This window comes from Camelus ferus, chromosome 16 (genome assembly GCF_009834535.1).
Source record: "Camelus ferus isolate YT-003-E chromosome 16, BCGSAC_Cfer_1.0, whole genome shotgun sequence".
Lineage (NCBI taxonomy): Eukaryota > Metazoa > Chordata > Mammalia > Artiodactyla > Camelidae > Camelus > Camelus ferus.
Window position 1 is genome coordinate 2,582,587 of NC_045711.1, and position 24,868 is coordinate 2,607,454.

The window sequence follows — 24,868 nt, forward strand, 5'->3', positions numbered from 1 at the left end:
GCCACCATCTATTCATTTAAGTGATTTGTCCATCTGTGGGCAGTTGCTTACACAGCAATAGATGTGTCCCAGGAGTTTTTCAGGCAGGCTTATTCTTCCTGCTTAACCTGGGTTAGACCTCTGTGTCTGAAATGTTTGTCTGGACCTCTTTTCCTTTCAGGGATTTTATCCACATCTTTTCTGTATCCCAGTTGTGCCAGCTCCATTCTTATTCTCAAATTTTAGTGAATAAAATCTTAGATTTTGTTGTTTTTTTTTTTAAAGGTAGGGGTGTGTGTGTGTGTGTGTATATCACTACCGTGGCCTGAGAATTAGAATTGTGACTCCCACATCATTCAGAGTTCCTCAGTAGGGGCATGTTTCATCCTTTTGTGACCTCCTAACCTGCTCGTTCCCCCTCTTGTAGTCTGAAAATCAGTATTATTTGTTTTGACTGGATCTCAGAAATTACCTGCTTAGGCTGTACTGTCCTTCTCCCTCTGGATTTCGTGACCCCATTATTTTCTTGGCTCTGGTGTCCTTGCAAACTTCATCTCCTTTTTGCCCTGGGCCCTTCGTGTCACATGCTCCTGGCAGCCCGGGAAGGCTGCGGAGCTTGACTCCAGCGACTGTCAGGAGAAAGTGACCGTTGTTGAAACGTGTTTGCCACAGCTAACACAGAGCTGCTGAGATCTGTTTTCTGGTCATGCAGGCTTTTTATATCCCCTCCTCTCCTCTCAGTCCCCTTGGGAGATCAGCTAATTCCCTGTGTGAGCCCAGCATGGGGGGAAAATACAGACAGGAGGGGAAGTATGAAAATTGGGGACAGAGCAGACAAAAAGACTGTACTTTGAGACCATGAGGAATACTCTACTCTGACTGACGCAGGGCCAAGAAGTAGGCAGAAGGCACGGTGTCTCTTGTCCTCCTGGGTTTTAAGCACCTGCAACAGGAGGGTGAACCGCGGCTTGTGTTTCCATCTGAGGAAAAAGCCTCCATTCCTTTGCCATCTTGATATGGAGGGTTCTGCCGAGGACAATAAGATGAGATATCACATGCTTCAAAGGTAAGTTTGAGGGTGCTGGATTTGGGCAATATATACGCAAGACATTGAAGCTAAGCCCTGGAATTTATGGGAAATCTGATTTGATTATTTTTGTGTGTGTGTGTCTATAAGAAACTGTTTTATTTTTTAAGGAAATGAGTAAAAACTCTCATATTTGCTCTTGGATTTCTAAGCCTTTATTTTACACTCAGAATTTGAACCCAAGATACCTGAGCCCATGTGTAATATTGTAGTTCCACTGAATACAAGCACCCCTCGCGCAGACCTTGCTTTGTTCTGTTATTTCGTTAAGGGAGCTCACTCAGTCTGTGCCAAATTTGCTCACTGGACTTGGCTGGTCTTTCAAGAGTGAAGTCTCCATCTGTTTTGAAGGAATATATCAATTCTGTGTAGTAGGTAGCATCTTGTTGAAGGTAGTTTTGCAGAAAACTTCTTTGAACCTGTCTCTGGGGCCAGGAAAGGTACCTGCTGCTCTTGTCTGTCCTGGCATCTGACAGTAGGCAGCCAGACTGGAGCTGGAATCTTTCTTTTCCTGCTGTTAGAACTCAAGCCCAGGAGGAAGTGAGTCAGACCTTCCTGGCCTTCTTCAGACCTCTTGTAGATCTGTGCAGCATAAAAGACATGAATGACTTGCCTGGTGGCAGTCATTAAGGGTCCCGTTATCCTATTTGTCTGCTTGTTTGCTTGCTTGTTTTTATAATCTGGAGTTTTTATTTTGAAAAAAAAAATTCCCTGAAAATTAAGCTGGACCTTGGCAAATACAGAAACGAATGAAAAACACCGAATAGGCAAAATTTGCCGTTAGAACAATCATCCTTTCCTCTTCCTGACCTCTTCCACCCTTCGGGAGATAAATCAAGCATATCTTCCACTGAAAGTCAAATAAGTTTAAAGCAACTGGTATGTTTTATATATACATACTATATATATTTGTATATTTTAATATAATATATAATAAAATGATTTATTTGAGTATAAATATAATAAACATTTATATAATACTGTTTTATATATGTAAAACAACATATTTATAAACAAAACACACATATTTATATACGTTACACACACAAAAGTTTTGTTTTCCTGTGGTTAAATACAACAGATGATCTTTCCATTTTTTTCAAGGAGACATCCCTCCTGGAGAAGTCTGTCCTCTAGTTGGAACTCTCTTCTCTCCTGTGTTGCATCTTCTGTTTCTTATATCCCTTGTCTTCCTTTTTCTTGGTTTACTCCGTCTTTTTGGAAGACAGCATTCTCTCGTAGTTTCCTGAGAAAAGATGGGGGGAAGTAGAGATTTTGAGATCTATTCTAGCTTTATACTTGATCCCCTTATTTTCGGGATGGTGCCTAACTTCTGAATATGGCTATGTGAAGGACCCCATCATTGAAAGCAGGTAGATTTCTGTTTTTCTCCCCTCTTTGATTGTAAGTGACCCTCAGAGCTCTCCTTTGCCATCTCTAAACTACTGATGACATGTTAGGACCAAAACCTGTCCCACCTTAATTTTATCAATAAAGACTTTGCTTCCCTTTTTGTCTTATACTCAGGCAGCTCCTTGTTGATTCTGGGCTTACATCTTATCGCTGTCTTCGCTTCCTCCCTAACTGAAAGCCGATCTCTGAGGAGTATGTATATGTGAATCTCAGGTGTATAGAATTATATAATCGTAATCCTTGGTTCATGACACACTCATTGGTGCATGTGTGACTCACTGTTATTTACTTATTTGGTTACTTACTTAGTTATTTTTTTAAAATAATGTAAAAAGGATTTGAAAACACACCACCTAAAACAACGGTCAGTCACCTACATCTACCCATGTGGTCTCTCTCCTCCCTAATCCTTCTTCCTGCCTCCGCCACCCAGATAATCATTTGCCCTCATCACATATTTATCACATTATTTTGTTTTCCTGTTTCTGTAGTTTTAGTATATCTATATCTATCTCTTAAAAGTGTGTAGAGTTTTTAACTTTATAACCTGTTTTTAATTTTATAATCTGTAAACAATCTAATGTGTATAATATTTTTGGGCTTCTTGTACATTAATCATATATCTAGACACTTGACTAAGGTCTGTTATTTCTAATAACTTGCAAAATCTTTTCTATGTAAATTATCATCTCATTCACAAATAATGACAGTTTAACTTTCTCCTTGTCAATCCTCATCCCTCTTATATATTTATTTTTTCATTTTATTGTACTTTCTAGGTAAGTCTGAGTTTTACATTTATGGATTTTCTAAAATTAAACCATCCTTATATACCTGAGACAAACTCAAGTTGGTTGTGGAGTAACATATTTTTTGCTAATATTTTGCCCACCCTTGCCTCTATACTATTTAGAATATTGTGTTTAGGAATTTTGCATCTGTAGCCATGAGTAAAGTGGACCTGGACTTTTCCCTTCATGCAACACCTTTGATGCTGGTATCAGTGTTACTTTAACTGGGGAGTTTTACTTCTTTTTTATTGTCTGGAAATTTGGTGGACTACTGTCCTTGAAAGTTTGATAGAACTTATTTTTTAAAACCATCTGGACCTGGTACTTTTTTGTGGGAAGAAGTTTTAATCATACACTCTTATTTTGAAAAGATAAATTACTTCCGTGTCAAGGTTAGCGTGTAGGAGAAAGGAAGAAAACAGCTGTCTATTAAATAGTGTGTAAAGGATCTTATTTATATCCATTATCTCGTTTACTCTTCAAAACACCCTTTCAGAAGGTCTGTCAGTTCTATCAGTCAAGATCCAGTCAGGGAAAGAGAAGTTCCATTAGGTATTATAAACAGAGGACACTCAATTGTGAGAATTGGTTATTTGGGTGTTAGAAGAATAAAAGAACAAAAACGGGATGCTGAAGTAACCCAGAGTTAATACCTGCAGGAAGCAGCTACCACCCCTGGGGAAGAGGCAGTGTTCCCAGAAACTAGAAGCTTAGGGGGGGGGGTCCCCTGGGGGCTGGTGCTTGGACCTCTGAGAGTAAGTGTTGAGTAACTGGTGCTCAGATCCTCGAGGAGGAGGCCTGGCCTGGCAGTGATTGATAGCCCAGGCAGCGTAGCCCAGGGATTGAGTGAGCATGGTAAGGCTGCTGCTCTGCCAAGGAGCCACAACCCACGGCTCCTGGTACCTCTGAGGGCGTGCATCAGGCCTCTCCCTGGGAGTGCTGAGAGATAATAGAAGCTGGAATTAACTCTATTCCCGTGGAGCAATGCTGGTAATAGCTGGAAAACAAGCAGAAAGTCCCCTTTTTTACCCTTCTGACTTCCCCTGGGCGGAACTGCGTAAGTTTGCATAGTCTTAGCCCTGTTGTCACAGAGCAGAGCATAAAAGGGTGGACTTGGAGCTGGGAGACACTAGGTAAATAACCTCAACAGTGAATACCGTGCATCACTTACAAAGAAAACTGAAGCTGAGCACGGTTATTTGGTGAAGATTTGGAGTTTAAACCCAGGCCTGTGCTGTTTCCATTACTATCTAATCTAAACCAGCACCATTTTGTGTGCGTATCACTGAGGAAAAACAAAATATTGCCAATTAAATAAAGCACACCGTTCATTGTGAGACATATGCCAATTTCAGAGATTTTAAAAAGCTAAAAAAAAAGAGGGGCATCTTAAGATCTATGAAATGTGGTTTATTATGCTGCCTTGTAAATAATTTGTTTTTGGAGTTTTTTTGGGGAAAAAAAAGGTCTATGGGATACCCAAGTAAAACATTTAGTAGACAGTTAAAAATGTGGTGTTATAGCTCATAAGAAAGATGGACACTAGACATACAAAGGGGAAGGTCATCTGTGTTGGAATCATGATCCAGAAACAGCTTTGCTGTTTTTTTCAGTTGAAACAGCCTCTCTGAGTCTATTATTTATACCATCTCATTTTATTCTGTCCTTTGCCTATCTCTTTGTGATGACATCTGCTGGTAAACCTTAATGTTGTCTTTTATTATTCAGGAACACTTAATTTTTTTTCGTTAATTTCCACAAGCAAAGATCATTTTCTCCTCTCTTGTCTATTTAAAGGGTGTGTGGTCTGCCAGCCTGTGCTCCTCACAAGGGTGCAGTTGGAAGTGCTGTTATAAGCCTCGTGGTGGAAAGCAGGTCTCCAGGGAGACAGATGGTGTGAGGAAATCCTATCTGTAGACTTCCATGATTTCTCTGTTTTTATAGGTCCAGCATGTCTGGCTTGCACCTAGTAAAGCAAGGTCGAGACCGAAAGAAAGTAGACTCACAGCGAGATTTCACTGTAGCTTCTCCAGCAGAATTTGTTACTCGTTTTGGTGGAAATAAAGTGATTGAAAAGGTAAGTTGTAACCTGCTAAGTTATTTTTTCAAAAGTACACGAGATTTAATGCCTAGATGTGCTGTCTAGATTTGCTCAAAATGGATTATTTAGATTGAATTTCTGAGACTTTGTGCAGAATTATCCTTTCTGTCTCCCTAGCATCCTATTAAATGATGTCACAATTTTCTGTAACATGTACTTACCACAGATAATGCAGTTATAACTAAGGAAGAAGATGAACCAGTGCCCGTAAAGTTTTTCTTAGAAACATCTTGTGGTTTTATAGGGTTTTGCTGCACTGATCTGAGAGGGTATGAGAAATTGATTAGCTTGTAGGGTGGTGGTAAGGAGGTAATATGTCATAACACTGAATTTAGAGCTAAGGGAGTAGAGTTTCAGAACAAAAGGCTTAAACAGTTTCATACCCTGTGACTTACTGGCTTCCACCAGGAATCTGAGATGTTTAGGGGAAATGTACTATATGAAATACTTAAAGAGATTACAGGTATTTTGCAATGTTGTGAGTAATTCCGTGTCACTTTTATCTATTATCTAAACCATGTCGGAGCTGAGAGGATGACTTGGTTGAAATAGGTTGCTGTGATTAAAAGATTAAAGGATGAAGACCTACGTTCCCACTCCTAAAAGTGTGGCTCCAGCAGTGTGCTTCCGTTAGTCTTCGAATAAAGATAGTGTGTCTCCTAACCTATGTTATCCTCAGGGTCATGACTGCAAGACAGGTCAGGAGAGGAAAGGTTTGTTTAACAGAGAGATTCTTAGGATCGTTGCTCCTCTACTGTTTCTCTTGTGACCATTCTGAGGCCGTCTCCACAGTTATAAGGCATTTGGATTTCAGTGTTCTGGAGAGAGGTGGTGGTTGGTACAGGCGTTCTTACACACGTCCAGGGCTCCGCTGTAGTGGAGAATAGTGTGTGACACTATACTTAGCCTTCCCCCAGCCTTATTTATATCCAACATCCCTCCGAAGTTTGTTTCTTCTCTTCCCTAATAATAGGTATTGGAGAATAATTCACAAACTTAAAAGATTTGAGTAACTGATTTTTCCCTTCAAGTAATGAAGTTAGAAAGAAGTTTTAGCTGGCACATATTAAAGTATTGCTTAGCTAAAATCTTAAAATATCCCCTGATCATGTGAGAGCTGGTTCCTAACTGCTTAGAGGAGTAATACAAATTCCTAGTTGAAACTCTTGGCTTTTCAGAGAAAGATCTTTTAAAAAAAAAATGGTTTCATCTCTTTTCCTCCATCTTCGCCTGCTTTTTCTACTTTTCTAACTCCCGTGCCCACCCCCCCACCCTTCTCAGGTTCTCATTGCTAACAATGGAATTGCAGCAGTGAAATGCATGCGATCTATCCGCCGGTGGTCGTATGAAATGTTTCGAAACGAACGTGCAATCCGATTTGTTGTCATGGTCACACCTGAAGACCTGAAAGCCAATGCAGGTGAGTTATGAACATTAAGAGAACCTCACCCTCGATCATAGGACGTTGAATAGCACAGCCTTTAAGTAGGAGAGCAGTAACTCAGGGGGATTCCCAAACCTAACAATTTTTCTTTTAAAAAGTGTGCAATAACAGGCACGGACAAAGATTTGTGCTGTGTTTAACCTCAACACAGACTCCTGTGTTTCAAGTAAAAATAGGTAGAAGTTTAACCAAAGTGTTGATTTGGGTTTTCAGCTGTATGTCTTTTCAGTGTTTCAGTATTTGCTAAGCCGCAGGCTTTAGCAAAATGTGTAAGTAGAAAGGTTTGGTGTCGCTGAGAGGTTGTGGCTAGTCCTTCCTCTCCAAACTTTTTATTGCTAAAGTATCATCTCTAAGATGCGTATCCACAGATAACATTAGCTTTTTAAAGAGCTATCTTTTTATACCTATTTTGTTCTTTATATGTGCTCTCTATATTGAGACAATGATGTTAAGACTATTCCCAAGGAGTAAGGGTTATCATATTATCTTTAGAAATGGAGAAGGCACCAGTTTATTACAAAACAGATGTTATTAGGTGAAATCATTTAGATTGACCCTTTGACATCTCTGAGCCACAGTTTTGTATCTGTAAAATGAAAATCACATCTGTTTCACTGGCTAGTTGTAAAGATGAAGTTGTCTATAATAAATGTAAACTACCTTGCATGATTTCTTTTTCACTGTCTGTTTCTACCTGGTACTCCTATTCATTCACTTCTTCATTCACTCAGTGAACACGGAGACCCACAGTTTAATCAGATGTGATCTTGCTCTAGGAAACAAATAATTTCAATACAGTGAGGTAAGCGCTATAATAGAAATGTGCACAGGACACTGAGAGAACACAGAGATGAAACATCTTAACTCTGTCCCCTGCTCTTGGGTTAAGGGTAAAGAGGTGTGAACAGAGTTAAGAGAAAGCTTTCTGAAAGGTTATGCTTAGCCAAGAATGACTAAGAGTTAGGAAAGCAATTCAGGGGAAGACAAGGGTGTTACAGGCAGAAAGAACAGTATATGCAAATGTTTGGAGGTGTGACACAATGTTTTTGGATGAGACAGGGAGAAGAAGGGCAGTAACTAAAGAGAGGTTCAGGGTCAAGAGGATTTTTATTTTTCAGAATGGAAGAGACTTGGGAATGTTTATACTTGGAGAGGAAGAAGCCCAGGGCGGGGTTGGGGGTAGCAGGACACGAAAGAGCTACAGGAGATGGAAGGGGATGGGATCAGGAGCACAAGTGGACAAAAATATGCGTATCTTTGGTTAAGAAATTCTATCTCCTATTATTTATTCTGAGGAACATAAATCAGTAACAGGGGCAGATATATTCATACAGGGATATTCATTGCAGCATTATTTAAAATAATGAGAAACGGGGCGCTAGTGGATTAGTTACATAAAATGTATCACACCAATTCTGTGAAATTACCACACTGCCATTAAAAAAGATTTTGTGGAATAATATTTATTGGTCTGAGAATGCATTCTGACAGATTGTTATACTATTTATCTATTACTGTGTAACAGTATTACTACAAATTTAGCAGCTTAAAACAGCAGACGTTTATTATCTCCTGGTTTCTGTAGGTCAGGACTCAGCTTAGCCGGGTCCTTTGCTTCAGGTTATCACAAGGCTGCCATCAGTTTTCAGCGGGGCCGCAGCCTCATCTGAGGCTCCATGTGGGATGGATCTGCTTTGAAGCTCACGTGGTGGTTAGCAGCACTGGGCTTTCTGTGGGCTGACAGACCGAGGGCCTGAAGGTGTGACTGACTGTTGGCTAGAGACTACTCTTGGCTCCTTGTCACGCCGGCCATCCCACAATGACTGCCTGCTACCCACAGCCAGCCAGGGAAAGTATCCCAGTAAGATGGGTTCGCATTCTTCCATGATGTTGGTATGGAAGTAATGGTATCCTCATTCTCTTGGCTAAATGCAAGTCCTAGATCGTGCCCACACCCAAGGAGAGGAGATTACTTAAGATAGGAATACCTAGAGACTTGGGATCGTGAGGACAGACACAGAGATAACTTAGATAGAAGAATTAATTGTTAATATGAGGAGAGGACTTCATCCTCTGAGACTGGAGGGGAACAGGCAAAATTGTCAGGTTAGGGGATGGTAAGGATGGTAATAATTGACTAGTTGCATATCTTTATTTCATGATAGTTATTGGAAAAGTTGGAGAGGTGGATGATTAGTGAAATTCATAGTAAAAAAAAATTGAGTATTTTCTTTTGAGAGGAGCTTTCTTATTTATGAATATATTCTATTTTTTTCTTTTTCTTTTTTTAGTTTTTGAAGGTTTTTGGTGTTTTTTGTGAATATATTCTAGAATAGTGTCTTTAGGTAGTAGTTGTGGTAACTGTGGGAACTAAGAGATGGTAGAGAAACACAAGGTATATAATTAGGATGAACTTTTTTTTCCTACTTCCCAGGGCAGCTTCTTTTCTTTAATGTCTATAATGATAATATAAGATTGATTGGTATAGAGCTTTGAACTGTTGTTGGTTGATGACAGCAGTACCTTTGCAGACTGAGTGTGTGTGTGTGTGTGTGTAGGTGTGTGTTTAGGATGTAGGTCAGCAATTAAAGTAACTTTTTTCCTGTGTCTGGGTCCACTGAACTACAGTAAAGACCAAATCACAGTAGAAAAGTTAGATAGATTTGACTACATAAAAGTTTCTATTTAGCAAATAAAAAAAGAAAGAGAAACAGTTAAAGACAAATGATAATCTAGAAAAACATGATAACAACAACGACTTTCTACCTATAATATGAGCAAAAGACAGCCTTCAGAAGAAAAGGAACAAAGCGTGAATAGACAGTCCATAAAAAAAGAATTTAGAAGGAACAGTAAACATGTGAAAAGAGATTTCAATTCCAGTGATAATGAAAGAAATGCAAACCAAAGCAATAATAGATTCGGATTTTTTTTTAATGTATAAGGCTGGCAACATTTGAAAGATTGATAATACCGTGTAGGTGAGAGTATAGGCAGTTTGACACTCACATTGCTAGTGAGAGTCTAAAGTGGCTTGATTAACATAGGAAAATGTCTACAATATATTAAATTGGTTAATAGTTTATGGTTTCTAATATACCCCAACAAGAACTGATTATCTCTGAGGGGTGGGACAATGGGTGATTTTGACTTTTAAAAATCAGTACGTATTATTATATCCTGATGTATTTTCTAAAATTTTTAAAAAATCTTTTTTTTTGGTGTGGGGGGATTAGGTTTATTTATTTATTTATTTTTAATGGCAGTACTAGGGATTGAACCCAGGACCTTGTGCACGTTAAGCATGTACTCTACCACTGAGCCATAACCCTCCCCTCCTATTTTCTCAATTTTTTAATAATCAACATGCTTTCCCTCATAATCAAAGAGAACAGTAAACCTGCTTTTGTTTTGAACAAACTGTAGGGCCCTGTGTATTACTTTGAGTGGAGTTTTAAAAGAAGGACTTAAAATCTTTAAAGATTAAGAACAAGAGATGAGACATTAATAAACATGGTGGAGATGGACCTTGAGCAAGTTATTTAACTGCTCCAAGCCATAATTTCCTGTAAACTGGGTGCTATTAATACCTATTATATATAGGATTGTTGAGGATTAAATGAAATCATATACAGAGAGTGCTTAGTACTGTCCCTGCATGTTGTAGCTACCCTGGTACAACTGTTGCCAGACAAGGAAGAGAGAAACGTCAGGTGACAGATTTGAAAGGGAATAGGAGGGGGAAAAAAACAAGAAGGGAAATAATGTATCTTCTTAAAGTGTCTTTCAAATACCTAGTGTCCCCAGCATTCCAGAAAAACCCTTTTCAAGAATTTCAGGGCTCCTATAACTAACCTTCCCTGTTTAGCCAGTCTACAAAGCTTCCAAACTCTACCCTGTTTCCTCATTCTGTCCCAGCTTCATACTAGGAAAAGGGCTTTCTCAGAATATAGTGCAAGTTAAAGATAAAAGTGTCACAAACTTTTTCTCAGAACAGAATAATTGTAATGGGCCTCTAAGTGACAGTCAAATTATTCTTGGTATGGGGATCATAAGGACCCTTCAGAAAGGTCATATAGTGAAATGTTTGAGAACTGCTGTTTTAGTATAAGAGCTTCCTAACTGTGACATGAACACATTTTAGTGCCTGTGACCTGACAAAGAGCCTCCAAATAAAGGATCCTGGAAACTACCCCATTAATGCATTTTGTCTTGTGGTTACAGTATGATGGCACCTGTCCTTTATGTAGATTTGCCCTCCAGTTACATTTCTGAAAATAAAGTGTGTGTTCTCTGTTACTTTGCTTTTGTTTTCAGAATACATTAAGATGGCAGATCACTATGTGCCAGTGCCAGGAGGACCAAACAACAACAACTATGCAAATGTGGAATTAATTCTTGATATCGCTAAAAGGATCCCAGTACAAGTAAGAGATGCCAGCGTCTCCCCGAAAGCCAAATTCAGCCATTCTGCAGTTGGACACAAGGGGATAGCCAGCGAAGAACTTTTAATTTTATATAAAGCATCTTTGTTGAAAATTGATAAAAAGCCTTTATATGGGATATAACAGACAGAAAAAGGGAAGATGGAAGGAACGGAATAAGTCAACATAAAGTAAATGTAGTACAAACAGGAGGTTTGTAAGAGATCGTGGGTTCAGAGATCGTGTGTTCTATCTAGTTCACCTTTCAAACCTCCCAATCAGTAAAAGTTGCCTGTTTCCCAATGGAATATTCTTAGTCTAGAATTTGGTGGTGTCGAATTAGGTTGTTTCTTCCCTATCACATTGTGTTAGGAAGTTTAGGGTAAGTGTGTTAAAACCCAAAGAGAAAAAAAAGCTTGAGATTTGTATGGCAGTACAACCACTAGGTACAAAGGTGGAGTCAGGTGGCCAGAGTAATTCATTCTGTGAAAGAAAACCAGTGTTTCTAGAAAAGACTTTTTAAGTCTAGTTGAAAGGCTATTGAATTGAGTTTCCTAAAGAGCGACAATACTAGCTGAATCTTAATATCAATTTCAACTTGTTTTTGACCTCTTCGGAGGTTTTACCACAACGGACCGCTTATTGTTTGCTCTGTAAAAACTTTGCCAAGAATCAGGCATCGAAGCTGAATTAAGCATTAGGCTGCTGTGGTGCTGTTGTACCTCACAGAGTAGGGCCAGTGTTGGCAGAGTCATAAAGTTTATCATGTTCTTTGTAGTATGAATTTTAAGAATGAATCGTATTGTGTTCCCTTGTAGGCAGTGTGGGCTGGCTGGGGTCATGCTTCCGAGAATCCCAAGCTTCCAGAACTTCTTTTGAAAAATGGCATCGCCTTCATGGGTAAGCCTTTCTGACATACTGTTCCCTGTCTTTCTGTTTCTCTCTGTCATTTTGACCCATATTTCACTCTGTAGTCTGCTTTTCTTCTGTTTAGTATGCACTGGGCTCTTTTTTTTTTTTTTTTAATCAGTCAGCAACTCCCAGAGTAACCCTCTCCATCTCTTTTTCTTTTTTTTCCCCCTTCATAATTTCTACACTCTGCATCTTGATTGTGTTTTCTGTCCCTGGGTTCTTTTCTATGAGATTCGGAGGAGGCTCTGATTTTCAAAACATTGGCCTTTAAAAACTTTGCCAGTAGCCTTTAGAAAATGTGTGGAGAAAGGGCCCATTTTTATATAGAAAAGATAACCAAATACTTAGGATGTCCTGGCAGTGTACCCTTAAATATGAATCCGTACCTTCACATGTAAGCATGTAGGTTATATTTCTATAAGTGAGAGCTATTTCTTCTGACTTTTTTGCTCTCCTATACAGAGAGAAAAATCGAGATTATATGGCTCAAAGTGTTTATGTCTCTGTCTCAGAGACCTTCCACAATGTTGACTGTGCTTTATAAAGATAAATCTTCCTTTTGGGTTTCCCTAAGACCAAAAGAGTGTAATATTTCAGACCTGAACCCCAAAACTTTATTGCCCTTATTGGTTTAAAAAAAAAAAAAGACTTTGTTAATCTGGTAAAGTTGGATCATGAAGGATGATAAAATCAGAGTTAGATTTATCAGGGATTTAATTCAGCATATATTTATATGTATTGAATTATCACTGTGTACAAACATTTACTACATTAGGTTCTATAAGGGTACAAAGATGAGTCAAAACATAGTGGTCCCCATAATCAAGTTTCTGATGTCTGTGATATGTGGTGTAGGGGACACAAAGCAAATATAAAAATAATTATATAGAAGACAAAATACATGTGACAGAAATGAAGCCCAAAACGTTACAGTCAGGGTTCTATTCTTGTTTTGTTTTTAGGTCCTCCAAGCCAGGCCATGTGGGCTTTGGGGGATAAGATTGCGTCTTCCATAGTGGCTCAAACTGCAGGTATCCCGACGCTTCCATGGAGTGGCAGTGGTAAGAAATTATTTCTTGTTTGTATCTTAAAGTGCACAAAAGCTCAGTAAGGTATTTGGGACTATGACTCGAGGCTTAAGCTTGCTTTAAATTGTATCAGATATTTGACAAGAAATAGAATCCAAGTTGATGAATGGTGTTTCGTATCTCCTGGCTTAATTGATACACCTGTGATTTTATCTTGTCTTAGGAATGCAAATTTTGTACCAGGTGTATAGATGCTAAATTGTGATGTAGATGATCTTGGGACTCAAGTTGGAGAAACTCTGAGAAAACTCATGTGGTTCTGTGGATTCAGATCTGCTCTGGGCTAGGCTAGAATCTTCTTCAGAGATGGACTTCTTAGATGGAATAGGCCTTTGAACCTACCTGGAAGGTGACTGGTATCACTAAGAAAAACCTAAAACCCACCTACTCAGGTGTTTGCCTGGCAGTGTTTTCTTGACGTTAACCCACAATCTACCGATGATTTGTTTTGCCTGTTTTATACCATTCAACCTCTCATTTGCCCTTGTTGGAGAAAATGAGGTCAATAATCAACCTTTCTTCCAGGCCTGCAGAAGGATAAATTTTTTCTAAAAATGATTTATTCTTGACAAATCCCTTAAAGAGTGCCATGTGAATTGTTATAGCTGATAACAATATGAGCTTGTGTAGTTTTTAGTACTCAAGCCCAGGGAGCAGACGTACGCTAAAACCTCTTCCAAATGGGAACTACCATTGTCTTGAGTCTGAACAGATTTGAACCCTTATTACTCTGGCTCTCCAGGGGAATTGCAATATCCTCTCCAGACCTGCTGGGTCAAACAGTTTCAAATAAAAGGTTGACTTTTTCTTGTTTGAATGGAGAGGCTATACCATTCCCCTTGTGGCTGAGTACAGGGACATTCAGAGAGTATGGAATCATGACTCTGCTGAGGCCAATAAAACCATCAGTTCCATTTCCAAGGGCTCATAAAGATTGAATTATTTCTCAGACCTCTGGCCCTGGAGCAGGCCTGAACACACAAATCGAAGGTATTTTGCCTGCTGAGTTTCTGTGAGAAGTCTGATGGGTTTTTTGTTTCTGTTTTTTTGTCTTGTGTATCTTTGCATTGTTTTTAAGTTGCAGCCAATTAGCTCTCTTGGCTTTTGCCAGCACCAGAACTCACGTGGCCAGGTCTTACAATAGCTAAATCCTGTTAACCCCGAGGACTGGTTGGGGTTTTATGGTATCTTTCTTTTTCCCATCTACCCTTAATTTTGGATAAATATGGGAGCATTTTAGAGAAGGTATTGAGCAGAAAACTGACAGGAACAGAAACTCTTGTAGTTGCTTTTAAGTCACTGTTATCTATTGCAGGTCTTTGTGTGGACTGGCACGAAAGTGACTTTTCCAAACGTATATTAAATGTTCCTCAGGAACTATATGAAAAAGGTTACGTGAAGGATGTGGATGATGGAATGAAGGTAGGTTACTAACTCTAGAAAGTGGTGTTTTTCACCCGACCAATTATAGTCACAAATAATGGGGATTTGGAGCCTGGTTCATGATATATACCCATGATGGCATTAGGGTTGTAAGACCAGGAGGTATAGTTTATAGAATGAGGGAGTGACCTATGTTTAACAACAGTAATTTAAATTTGTTTTCAAGCATGCTGCTCACCTGGACAGAACATTTCTTAGGTGGTTAAATCAGAGCTTTAAGGAGGTACTGATTCTGTTCTCCACCGTGTGTGTGTGTGTGTGTGTGTGTGTGTGTGTGTGAGAGAGAGAGAGAGAGAGAGAGAGAGAGAGAGAGAGAGAGAGAGAGAGCGCGAGCGAGCGAGCGAGCGAGCTGGGGGTGGGGTGGCGGAGGGGTGGGCAAACAACACTTTTTCTTCTGCTTGAGTTCAGAACCAAGAGGCCAGGCAGATAGAGATCAAAATGTCAGCTTTGTTATGGATAGAGATGCTGGTGAAATGATTTAAGTGTGTAGCAACAACCAGATTTGTAAACTGAGCATCAGAGTTAAATGGCCTCACTCCCTCGTTACTGGTGGTGCTGAATAACCACAGACCTCCCTCTACCGAAACAGAACTTTGGCCACTCAGTTTATTGTTATGGCTAAGAGCTAACAAAGAGCACATGTTCTTTGCAGTGGGCTGATCCCAGAGGGGGAAAAGGCTGAACTATAGGTGCTGTTTCTCATTCCAAACTGACCAATCACAGAATTCACTCTTTTTCCCTTGGGGAGGAGTGAGGGAGGGAGCTGATAGAGTCTGAAAGTATTAATCTAATTATCATCCATCTATGTAGAGACATGAACTGAAGCAAAAAGAGATCTTCTCTCCAAGATTAACTTTTCTTTCTTTGATAGTTCTCTCCAGTTTGTTCCCCTTTCACTTTTTAGCTAGTTGGAAGTGTCAGTTTTGCCTCCAGGTAGATGATGAAAGAAGCTGTGTTTTGGAAAAACACACTGCACGTGTTTGACTTGTATGCAGTAATTTAAGGGGAACACTGAATTCTCAACTAATTTTGCTGTTGTTTGCATTTCAAGTTAAGCATCGTGTAATCTGCTTAATAAGCAGATTTAATATTTCTAATTGAATTGCTGATGCTATATTCTGTTTGTTATAATTTTCAGAAGAGTAGAAGTCCTTTGTAGGGAATTAGCTGTTTTTCTTATCAATTAAAATTCCTTTTTTTTCCCCTGGTTATAAACGTAAAATTTTCTGGTAGAAAATTTGGAAAGTCAGAAGAGAGATGATAAAACCACCCATAAACCCACCATCCAGATATAAATCCTGTGAACATATTCATGTATTTTCTTCCAGCCTTTTTGATTCATAGGTCATATAATGATTATTTATAGATTTCAATAATTATAGTTATGATGATAATTATAAAATTAGGGTCTTACTATATACATTGTTTAGTAATCCCAGGCTTTTTTCTACTTAACATTATATATAAGCATTTTCCTCATGGTATTAAAATTCTTATGAAGTATTTTAAATGGATGACCTGTGCCTAGAGCTTTTATATATTTTTAAAAGGCCTGCCTTTTTCTTACATCTTGAGTACTCTATTTTTTTAAAAGTTTTTCCCATGTTTGCAGCTATTTCTTCAGTCATTTACCACCCAATGATTGAATTCATCATGCTAATTCTGTTTATAAGCATAGAAGTGAGTAGTTGAGAGGATTTTAGGAAGGGATGGAACTGTGAGTGAAAGATTTTCTTGCCTAGTCTACCGACAAAAATTAAAGTTTGAAATGGTCTTTTTCTGGTGGCAAAGTTTTGGATATTGTTATAATGTAAACCACAAAAGACTAGAACGTTTTGACAAAAGAATAACTCAGGTATTTTAAACTTTTCTCCAATTTACTTTTTGCATTAACTACAATATGAACATCTTCCATATCACTACATGTAAAGGCTACATCATTGCTTTTAGTAATTGCATAGTATTCTAGTAAATAGTTATACCTTGATTCAACTAGCTCCTTACTTCGCAGATATATAATTAATTATTCAAAATGTTTTGGGATCATCACCTGATCATTATAAAATACTGTAAATGTGAAAAGCATATTGAGAGCATGTGTTGAAAATTAGTTTTCTGACTACTTTTATTAATATTTTGATATCTTACTATTTTTATCTTTTACAAAAAGTCAAGTGAGAAAAAATTTCTGGATATGGGAGAATCCTGATTCATTGAGCTTTATATGTTGTCAGAAGCTATACTGAGACCAGCAATTTACATTAAGTGAACTACTTTTTTTTTTGTCTTCTTTAATGAAAATTATGGGTAATATGTGAACATCTGCACATTATGAGAAATTCTAATAATATAGAAATATGTACAGTAAAAAGTAAAAGTTTATATCCACTCATCTTCCTTTTATAAATCACCACTGGTGGATATTCTGGACTTCTTTTTTGTACTTACATATGTGGGTATATGAATGCATATATAATTATACATAAACATATAGTTTCATTTTGATTTTGACCTATATGAGATTATTTTAGATTGAATCATACAAGATTGCCAATATGTAACTATTATTTACCTACAAAAAATGCAGTTTCTTTTGGTTCAACCTAATACTACAAATGTTATTTTGTTACTTTTTTTTCACCTAATAGTATATCTTTAAGGTCTATTTTACTACATATAGACCCCACAAATGACAATGTTTTTAAGGGGACAAAATGCCAGTTTTCTCCTTCCCTACTAATACCATTCTTACTTCCATTTTTCCTTTTTTCTCTTTCTTCTTAAAGGCAGCGGAGGAAGTTGGGTATCCAGTAATGATCAAGGCCTCAGAAGGAGGAGGAGGGAAGGGAATCAGAAAAGTCAACAACGCCGATGACTTCCCTAACCTCTTCAGACAGGTGGAGTAAAAGTTGTCATTACTTATTTGAACTAACGTGTATATCAGAGATATGTGGATTTAACTCACACTGCAATTTGAATGTCCAGAAAATATTTAATTTTTTGTCTATAATCTAGTCTTTCTCTTTAGCCTATACCTGCTTATTAGCAGGGAAAGAAGTATTAATGAAATGTCCAGTTTAAGATTTTATTCATTTAGGTAATTCAAGCAGTAGAGTGATTCTCTCCTATATAAAATTGCACAGTTTCTCAGATAGCTCTTCCCAATATGGTATGTGTGGCTCATAGGACCTTGTAGTGCCAAGGAAGAGTCAATACCTTTCTACATTTCTGCACCCCACTCCTGCTGGCATTGTATATTAAGTATGTGGTGTGGTTGATTCCTGATCTGGATGCTCCTGCCTTGCTCAGGCTCCCTGATAACAGATGCTGCCTCACTTCAATTCGACTTGGCTGCAGGCTCCTGAGTTTCTGTCGTATGTCCTGTCCCATCTCCCCTGCTGGCCCAGCAGTCCATACCGTAGCCTGCGCTGCACGGCCACCATACCCTGTCACAGGGATCCTGTGGCAAGCCCAGGTTCTAGGAGAACTGAGGGTGGCTCAGGAAAGCTAAACCTAGGGTCTCTCTCTGCCTGACCCTCTAATTTATAGCCAAGTTGATGTGGCCATACTACAAGTTGGTTATGGAGGTTCAAGAAATTATTTCTTTTCAGGATCTTACTGAAAGAATCGAGAGACAAGAGTCTGTTTTTCCCGCCCTCAGAGTTACCCTCACATATTTGACTCACCTCTTTTTCTCCTAACAATACCCAGAAAAAGAAGAGTCAGAAAAAGGAAAATTCAGACACTTTCTGGCCTTTTCACTTTTCTAGCTTCCCACTTTTTCTTATTTTTCTGAGCATCTTTTACTTTGTATCATCTTTTACCTTAACCATCTTTTATTTGCCCTCTCTTTTTAAAAAGTCATTCAGCATGAAACTTCTTGCTTCATTGTCATGGGCTAAAGAGAAAAACTGTATGAGCTGAAGTCTTCCGTGATTTAATATACTAGACAAAGAAAGTGATAAAAATATTGTTTTGCTGCATTATCCTGTTTTGAGTGTCAGCATTTGAATATTATCTGTCATTTTCTTTACATTCCTTCTGTAATAATTCTAATTTCATAAGTGGATCAGTGCCTCATGTGGTCTAAAGAAAAGGCCTTTTGCTCTTAGAAGCAGAAGAAAGCATGTTAATTTTTAAAATTTTAACTCCTTTAGATATTTCAAAACTACTTATTACTATGGAATCAAGTAGTTGAAGAATCTAAACACTAAGATTGGGAAGTTTTTATGTAGAAGTCCTTAAGTTCCAATAATGATTAACTAAATAACTCAAATGAGTCCTTCCCACTGAGAACAAACTAGAAAAGGTGGACCAAATTTTTTTTTAATCTGTTTTAAGGCATTAGAGATCTTTCGAGGCAGTGAAGAATTTTAGGGCTAAGGTATAGAAGAAGAATGAAATCCAGAAAAGTGAGCCCAGTGTTTGAGGCCATTTTTTCCCTAGAGATATCCTCTAGTTTGAGAAGAAGTAGTTGAAACGTTGATTAGATTTTTCAACAGCCTTATAAGACTAAAAAGACAAAACTTAGACTTTAGGGTTTGCTAAGGAGATGCCCTGGGAAACCTCCCACATTCTAGATTGGGATCTTGAAGGAGTAAGAATGAACTGGAAATAGAACAACTCTCAAAAGGACTCAATCTCAGCTTCAAAATGCTTGACCCTTGATTCAAACAAGGTATTGTAGAGTTGCTAGTGTCCCTGGCCACCAGCAAGAAGAAAATATAAATTCTCTCCAGAGAACGGTTAACATCCGGAACCTCAAATTATTTCTATTAATTTTTCAAATACGGTATCAAGCAGTCAATTAAAAATAAGCAGGCATATCAAATTATATGGTTGAAAATCAACAAAAATAAAAGTCAATAGAAACAGACCCACAGAGTGTTTAGATATGGATCTATTAGACAAGGATTTTAAATGTATTCACGAAAGTTAAAGACAAGATGGAGAATTTAGGCAGAAAACTGGAAACAATAAAGAAGAAAAAAATGAAAAGTCTTGAACTGAAAATGCAATAACTAAAATTAAGTCAACAGAGGAGTTAATAGCACATTAGATGAAAATGAAGAGAGAATTAGTGACTGGAAAATAGGTCAGAAGAGAGTTCAGACTGAAGCTTGAAGAGACAAAAAGGATGAAAAATATAGAAAAGAGCATGTGAGAGATTATTTGCAAAGATGGCCATGATAACTCTTCCCACCCCTATACACACCACTTTTGTATGATTTTCCTTCCTCTCATTAATAGAGTCTTTTTTCCCTCCTTTTGAATTTTGCTTGGCCATGTGACTTGTGTTGACCAATATAATGTGGCAGAAATGGTGTACAAGTTTTGAAGCCAACACTGCAAGTTGTCTTGTAGTTTCTGCCCTTGCCCTCTTGGAATGAGCCTCAGAATTGCCTTTTGAAGAGCCCAGTATAGCCTTCTGGAAAAAGGGAGGCCCCATAAAGCAGAAATGAATTGTCCCAGTTGAGGCTTCCTAGATCTGACAGTCAGCACCACCTTCGAGACAAGAGAGTGAGGCTGTATTAGACCATCCAACCCCAGTCAAGTTGCCAGATGATTAACTGCACAAGTGGCTCCCAGCCAGGATTAGCAAATGAACTGCCCAGCTGAGCCCAGCTCAGATTGCAGTGAGCAAATAAAATAAAATGGTCTGTGTCCTAAGTCACTACATTTTTGTTTTGTTAGGCATAAATGCATAACTGACACAGAAATTGACACCTAAAGGTGTGATACTGACTACTCTAACAACAAAAAAAAAGTAAAATGTGTTACATTGGCTTTGAGACTGGCTCATAGGTGGAGGCTAGATAAATAGTGAAGAGGTTGTTAATGAAGGTTGGAGGTATGGTGAACAGCCATTTAGTGGAGGCTGGAAGGGCAGTGAGGAAATTGCTATTAGTCTGGGAAAAGGGTAACCCATGTTCTGTGATGATGGAACAATTACCGGAGGTAACTTATAAAGTAGAGACTGTGCTTAATGAACTTGTAGATCTAGTTAAGGAGATCTTTTTAGATAAAATGTTAAAAGTGTCTATTGAATGCTTTTGCTTGCTTTTGCCAAGGAAAAGAGAGATGAACTAAAGGAGGTATTTTGAAATAATTTGAAAATAGAACTGTTTCTCATTCTCAGTCTCCCCAGCTGACCAAAGAGTTTCAAAGTAAAAAATGACTTCAGAATAAAGGGCAAATCAAGAGTGCCTGGAAAATCCTTTAAAACCTCAGAAATACTTAAGACAGTACCTGGTAGATTACTCTTTCACCTAGAATATCAGGGCTTCTAAGAATTTGAATTTGCTGTTGTCTCACAGCAGCCCGCCATGCCCAAAGTTTAGTGAGGTCTGTGCAGAAAAGTTATGGATGTGTTTTGGGGGCAAGCAGTGAATTTCCAATATGATTCATAGAATATCCACAAAGTTTTCAAGAGACTTGTATTGATGAATGCACCAAGGGGCCTGAAAGGGACAGAGATGGTTCAAACTTCAAAGGGGACTCTAAGCCTTCAATTTTCTATGAATAGGAAGCAGACTGGGAAAGTTATTCAGCTGTAAACATTAGTCATTTTTAATAATAAGAGAGATTTTTCAGAGTGTGGAGCTAGGAGCCCAGAAGGCAGAGCTCAGAGCAGAAGGGAGCCATGGATTAGAAGACCACTCGCAGGGAGCAGAACAAGACACTGGAAAAAACAAAATAACCAATGAAAAAATTTAATGACCCTGGAGTAAGGGAACCTGACAACATCTGCCCATCTGGATTTTAGAATTGTTGTGGACCAGTGACTGCTCTGTGCCTTCCATCTTCTCTTCTTTGAACTGGAATATCTTTTACAGTTATCTTCTCCACATCTAATCATGAAATGTTTGGGGTGTTGGGGGCAGATAACTTGTCTTTTTAGTTCCCAGATGTTTGGATCAAGAGCACCTGGGGAGCTGCACCCAAGGAGTCTCTTTTGCTTATGGACATGACTCATGAGAAAATGGATGTCAAGCCTGATGCCATGATTGGATGACTTTGGGGTTCTTGGGAGGGGGTGAGTCTATTTTGCATGTGGGAGGTATGTGAATCATTGTGGCCAGAGGGTGAACCATAGTAGATTGTTTGTAGAGATGGCCACAATAACTCCTCCTGTCCTTGTATGTATATCCCTTTGCGATATGAATTTGCCTTTCCTCTCATTAAGAGGTGGCATCTCTTTTCCCACCCCTTGAATCTTAGCTGGCCTTGTGGCTTGCTTAGACCATTAGAATGTAGCCAAAATGGTATTGTGTAAGTTCTAGAGCCTAGAGCTTTTGAAGCCTTGCACCTTCTGACCTTACCCTCTTCTTGGAACGCTGCATTGAGGAAGCCTGGTTGAACCTACTGGAGGATGAGAGGCCACATGCAATGGAGATGAGCTGCTCCCATCAAGGCTCTGTAGACCTCCCAGCAAATAGTCAGCACAAGTCACCAGACATTTGAGTGAGATTGTTCAGCCCTACTCGAGCCACCAAATGATGTTATGTGCATGAATGACTGCAGGCAGGACCAGAAGAACTGCCCAGAGAAGCACAGCATCATGAGCAAATAAAATGGTTGATGTTCTAAGCAAGTCGCTAAGTTTTGCAGTGACTTGTTATGTAGCAAAACAGCAAAAAAAAACCAAAAAACAAAAAACAAGAAAGTGATCTAACGTCGTGTACTTTAAGTCTCAGAGAAGAGAGAATGGAGCAGAAGCAATATTTGACGAAATCATGGAGCAGAAGCAATATTTGAAGACATAATGGCTAAGAGTTTTCCTGAACTGATAAAAGATGCCAAGCAAAGGTTATAGAAATACACAATGAGCCCCGTAAGGAGAAGTACAGAGAAAACTACCTCTAAGCTTATCAGAGTAAATCTGCCACTCCACTCCCTGAGAAGAGAGAGAAAAAGAGAAAAATCTGAAAGCAGCTGGGAAAAAAGTTTACTTTCAAAGGAGTAACAGTAAGACTGATAGCTGACATCTCAGTCGAAACAGTGGAAACCAGAAAACATTGGGATTTGTTTATAGTGCTGAAAGAAAATGATTTTGCTAGTGTAAAAGTCTGTATCTAATGACAATACACTTCAAACCTGAAGATGAAAGTCCTCTGACTATAGCAATACTCTGTGTAACGCAATGTGAACCAGGACGGTATCTAGTCTGGAGTAGGTCGTACATTTAACTGTTTGAAACTGATAGCAGTATTTTTCCCTTTTGTGGAATTTGTGTGTGTGTGTGTGTGTGTGTGTGTGTGTGTGTGTGTGTGTGTTTTCAAAATACTTTGTTCTTTACCCTTGTAACACATAGGATGTTCATGTTTTCATATTCATCAATTAATATTGGCTTTATAACTAAGGATGCAGTATCTTCAAAACAGGTGAGGGCATGAACTTTATTTATTTTTGTGTTTCTAATGATTAACATGGTCCCTGACACTTCTAGGCATCTGCCTGTTGAAACTGAGGCAGCTTATCAAGATAGAAAAAGTACTTGACCACTTAAGAATTTGTTCTATTTCCTCTCCTTATATAGGTTCAAGCGGAAGTCCCTGGATCTCCTATCTTTGTGATGAGACTAGCCAAACAGTCTCGTCATCTGGAGGTGCAGATCTTAGCAGATCAGTATGGCAACGCTATCTCCTTGTTTGGTCGGGATTGCTCTGTGCAGCGCAGGCATCAGAAGATTATCGAGGAGGCACCTGCTGCAATTGCTACTCCAGCAGTATTTGAACATATGGAACAGGTGTGTATATGGAGAGCTCTGATTTTTGGTTTCCTACACAGAACTGCTGTTTACTTAATTCAGATGCCACCCTGAGGACGGTGGGATTTCAAACAATGATTATAACCTTTTCCTAGAGGAAGAACAAAATAAAAATGCTACTGTTCTCCTTCTACTAGAGATGCCAGTGAACCCTTCAAACTCTAAAAAACTCTAAATTGGTTAACACTTTTGAGAAAAATCAGTGTACTATTTTGAGTAGGGACAAAGAAGAGAAATGTTTGGGATTTTCAATCTTACTGTTTGTTTCTTTAACGAGTTCATGATAAGCTGGTAGTTCCATTTTCTAGACTGATTATCATGGAGTCTTCAGATGAATTTATTCAAGTCCATTAGCTCTTAAAAGGTCCTCTAAGTATCTTTAAAGTTTATACATTCTGTGTTTTTATATAGAGAAGACTCTCTCAGCAGTTTTGCAAGGGTCCCTTGAAAATAGTTGTAGTTTTTGAGTATGAACATGGTCTTTTCTGGAACCTTGACTCAGTCTTCATCTTACTGGAGGTAAATTTTCCTTCCTTCTTTTTCTCTTGGAGTCCAAAGAAGCTAAATATATGGTCGTCTGTATTTGAAGTTTAATTTCTATATATGTGTGTGTTAAGATTTATTCTTTAATTGCTGTAATAAAGAGGCCTCCAAATACAGTAGTTTAAACAAGGTATAAGTTCTATTTCTCTCTCACATGGTAGTTCAGAGATGAACTGGTGCCAGGGACCCAGGTTTATTGCTTTGCTATTTACTAGGAGAGGAGTCAGCAAACTACAGCTCGCAGGCCAAATCCAACCTGCCAGCTATTTTTGTAAATAGAGTTTTCTTGAAACACAGCATTCAACTTACTTATGTGTTATCTATGGCTGCCTTATCACTGCAGTGACAAAGTTGAGTAGTTGTGAGAGACTACATGGCCTATAAAGCTGAAAATTACTACTGTCTACCCTTTACTGAAAAAAAGTTTGCCAAGCCTTATCCTCGGGTATCATCATCTTCACGGTTAAAGCTGGCCCGCAAGAATATGTTCATCTTATAGCCTGTGGGAGGGGGAAGAGAGGACATGGGAGGCAAGCATATAAAAATATGATCTAGAAGTCACACATCGTATTACTTCTGCTCACTTTTCCCTGGACAGAATTCAGTTCTGCAATCACACCTGGCTGCCAGGGGTGTCAGGCAGGAATTGTAGTCACTAATGAGGTGGCCGTTGACTCAGCTGAAGTTCAGGAGATTCTATCACTAAATGGATGAGGCAAAGAAAAATTACTGGAGGGCATTTGGCAATCTGTGCCTCAGCCTGCTCCTCTGGCTACCCATTGTTCTTTCACACCCTTTTTCTCACTCCTAGAACATACTTAGGCTTTCCCCAAAGAAGACAACCCAAAGTCACGTCCAGTTCCTGGGTTCAAT

The 24,868-nt window shown here is 38.7% G+C and overlaps 1 protein-coding gene across 10 annotated transcripts in view; it reads left to right on the forward strand.

The window, feature by feature from the left end:
* Positions 1 to 24,868, forward strand: part of ACACA (acetyl-CoA carboxylase alpha) — a 256,134-nt gene that overhangs the window by 79,682 nt on the left and 151,584 nt on the right. For all 10 annotated transcript variants that reach the window (XM_014559143.2, XM_032498300.1, XM_014559162.2 and 7 more), the window contains 8 exons: positions 5,215 to 5,347; positions 6,653 to 6,791; positions 11,133 to 11,242; positions 12,058 to 12,139; positions 13,114 to 13,212; positions 14,555 to 14,661; positions 17,469 to 17,579; positions 23,222 to 23,431. In XM_014559143.2, the coding sequence (XP_014414629.1) occupies positions 5,215 to 5,347; positions 6,653 to 6,791; positions 11,133 to 11,242; positions 12,058 to 12,139; positions 13,114 to 13,212; positions 14,555 to 14,661; positions 17,469 to 17,579; positions 23,222 to 23,431 (991 nt within the window). The remainder of the gene's footprint in view (positions 1 to 5,214; positions 5,348 to 6,652; positions 6,792 to 11,132; positions 11,243 to 12,057; positions 12,140 to 13,113; positions 13,213 to 14,554; positions 14,662 to 17,468; positions 17,580 to 23,221; positions 23,432 to 24,868) is intronic.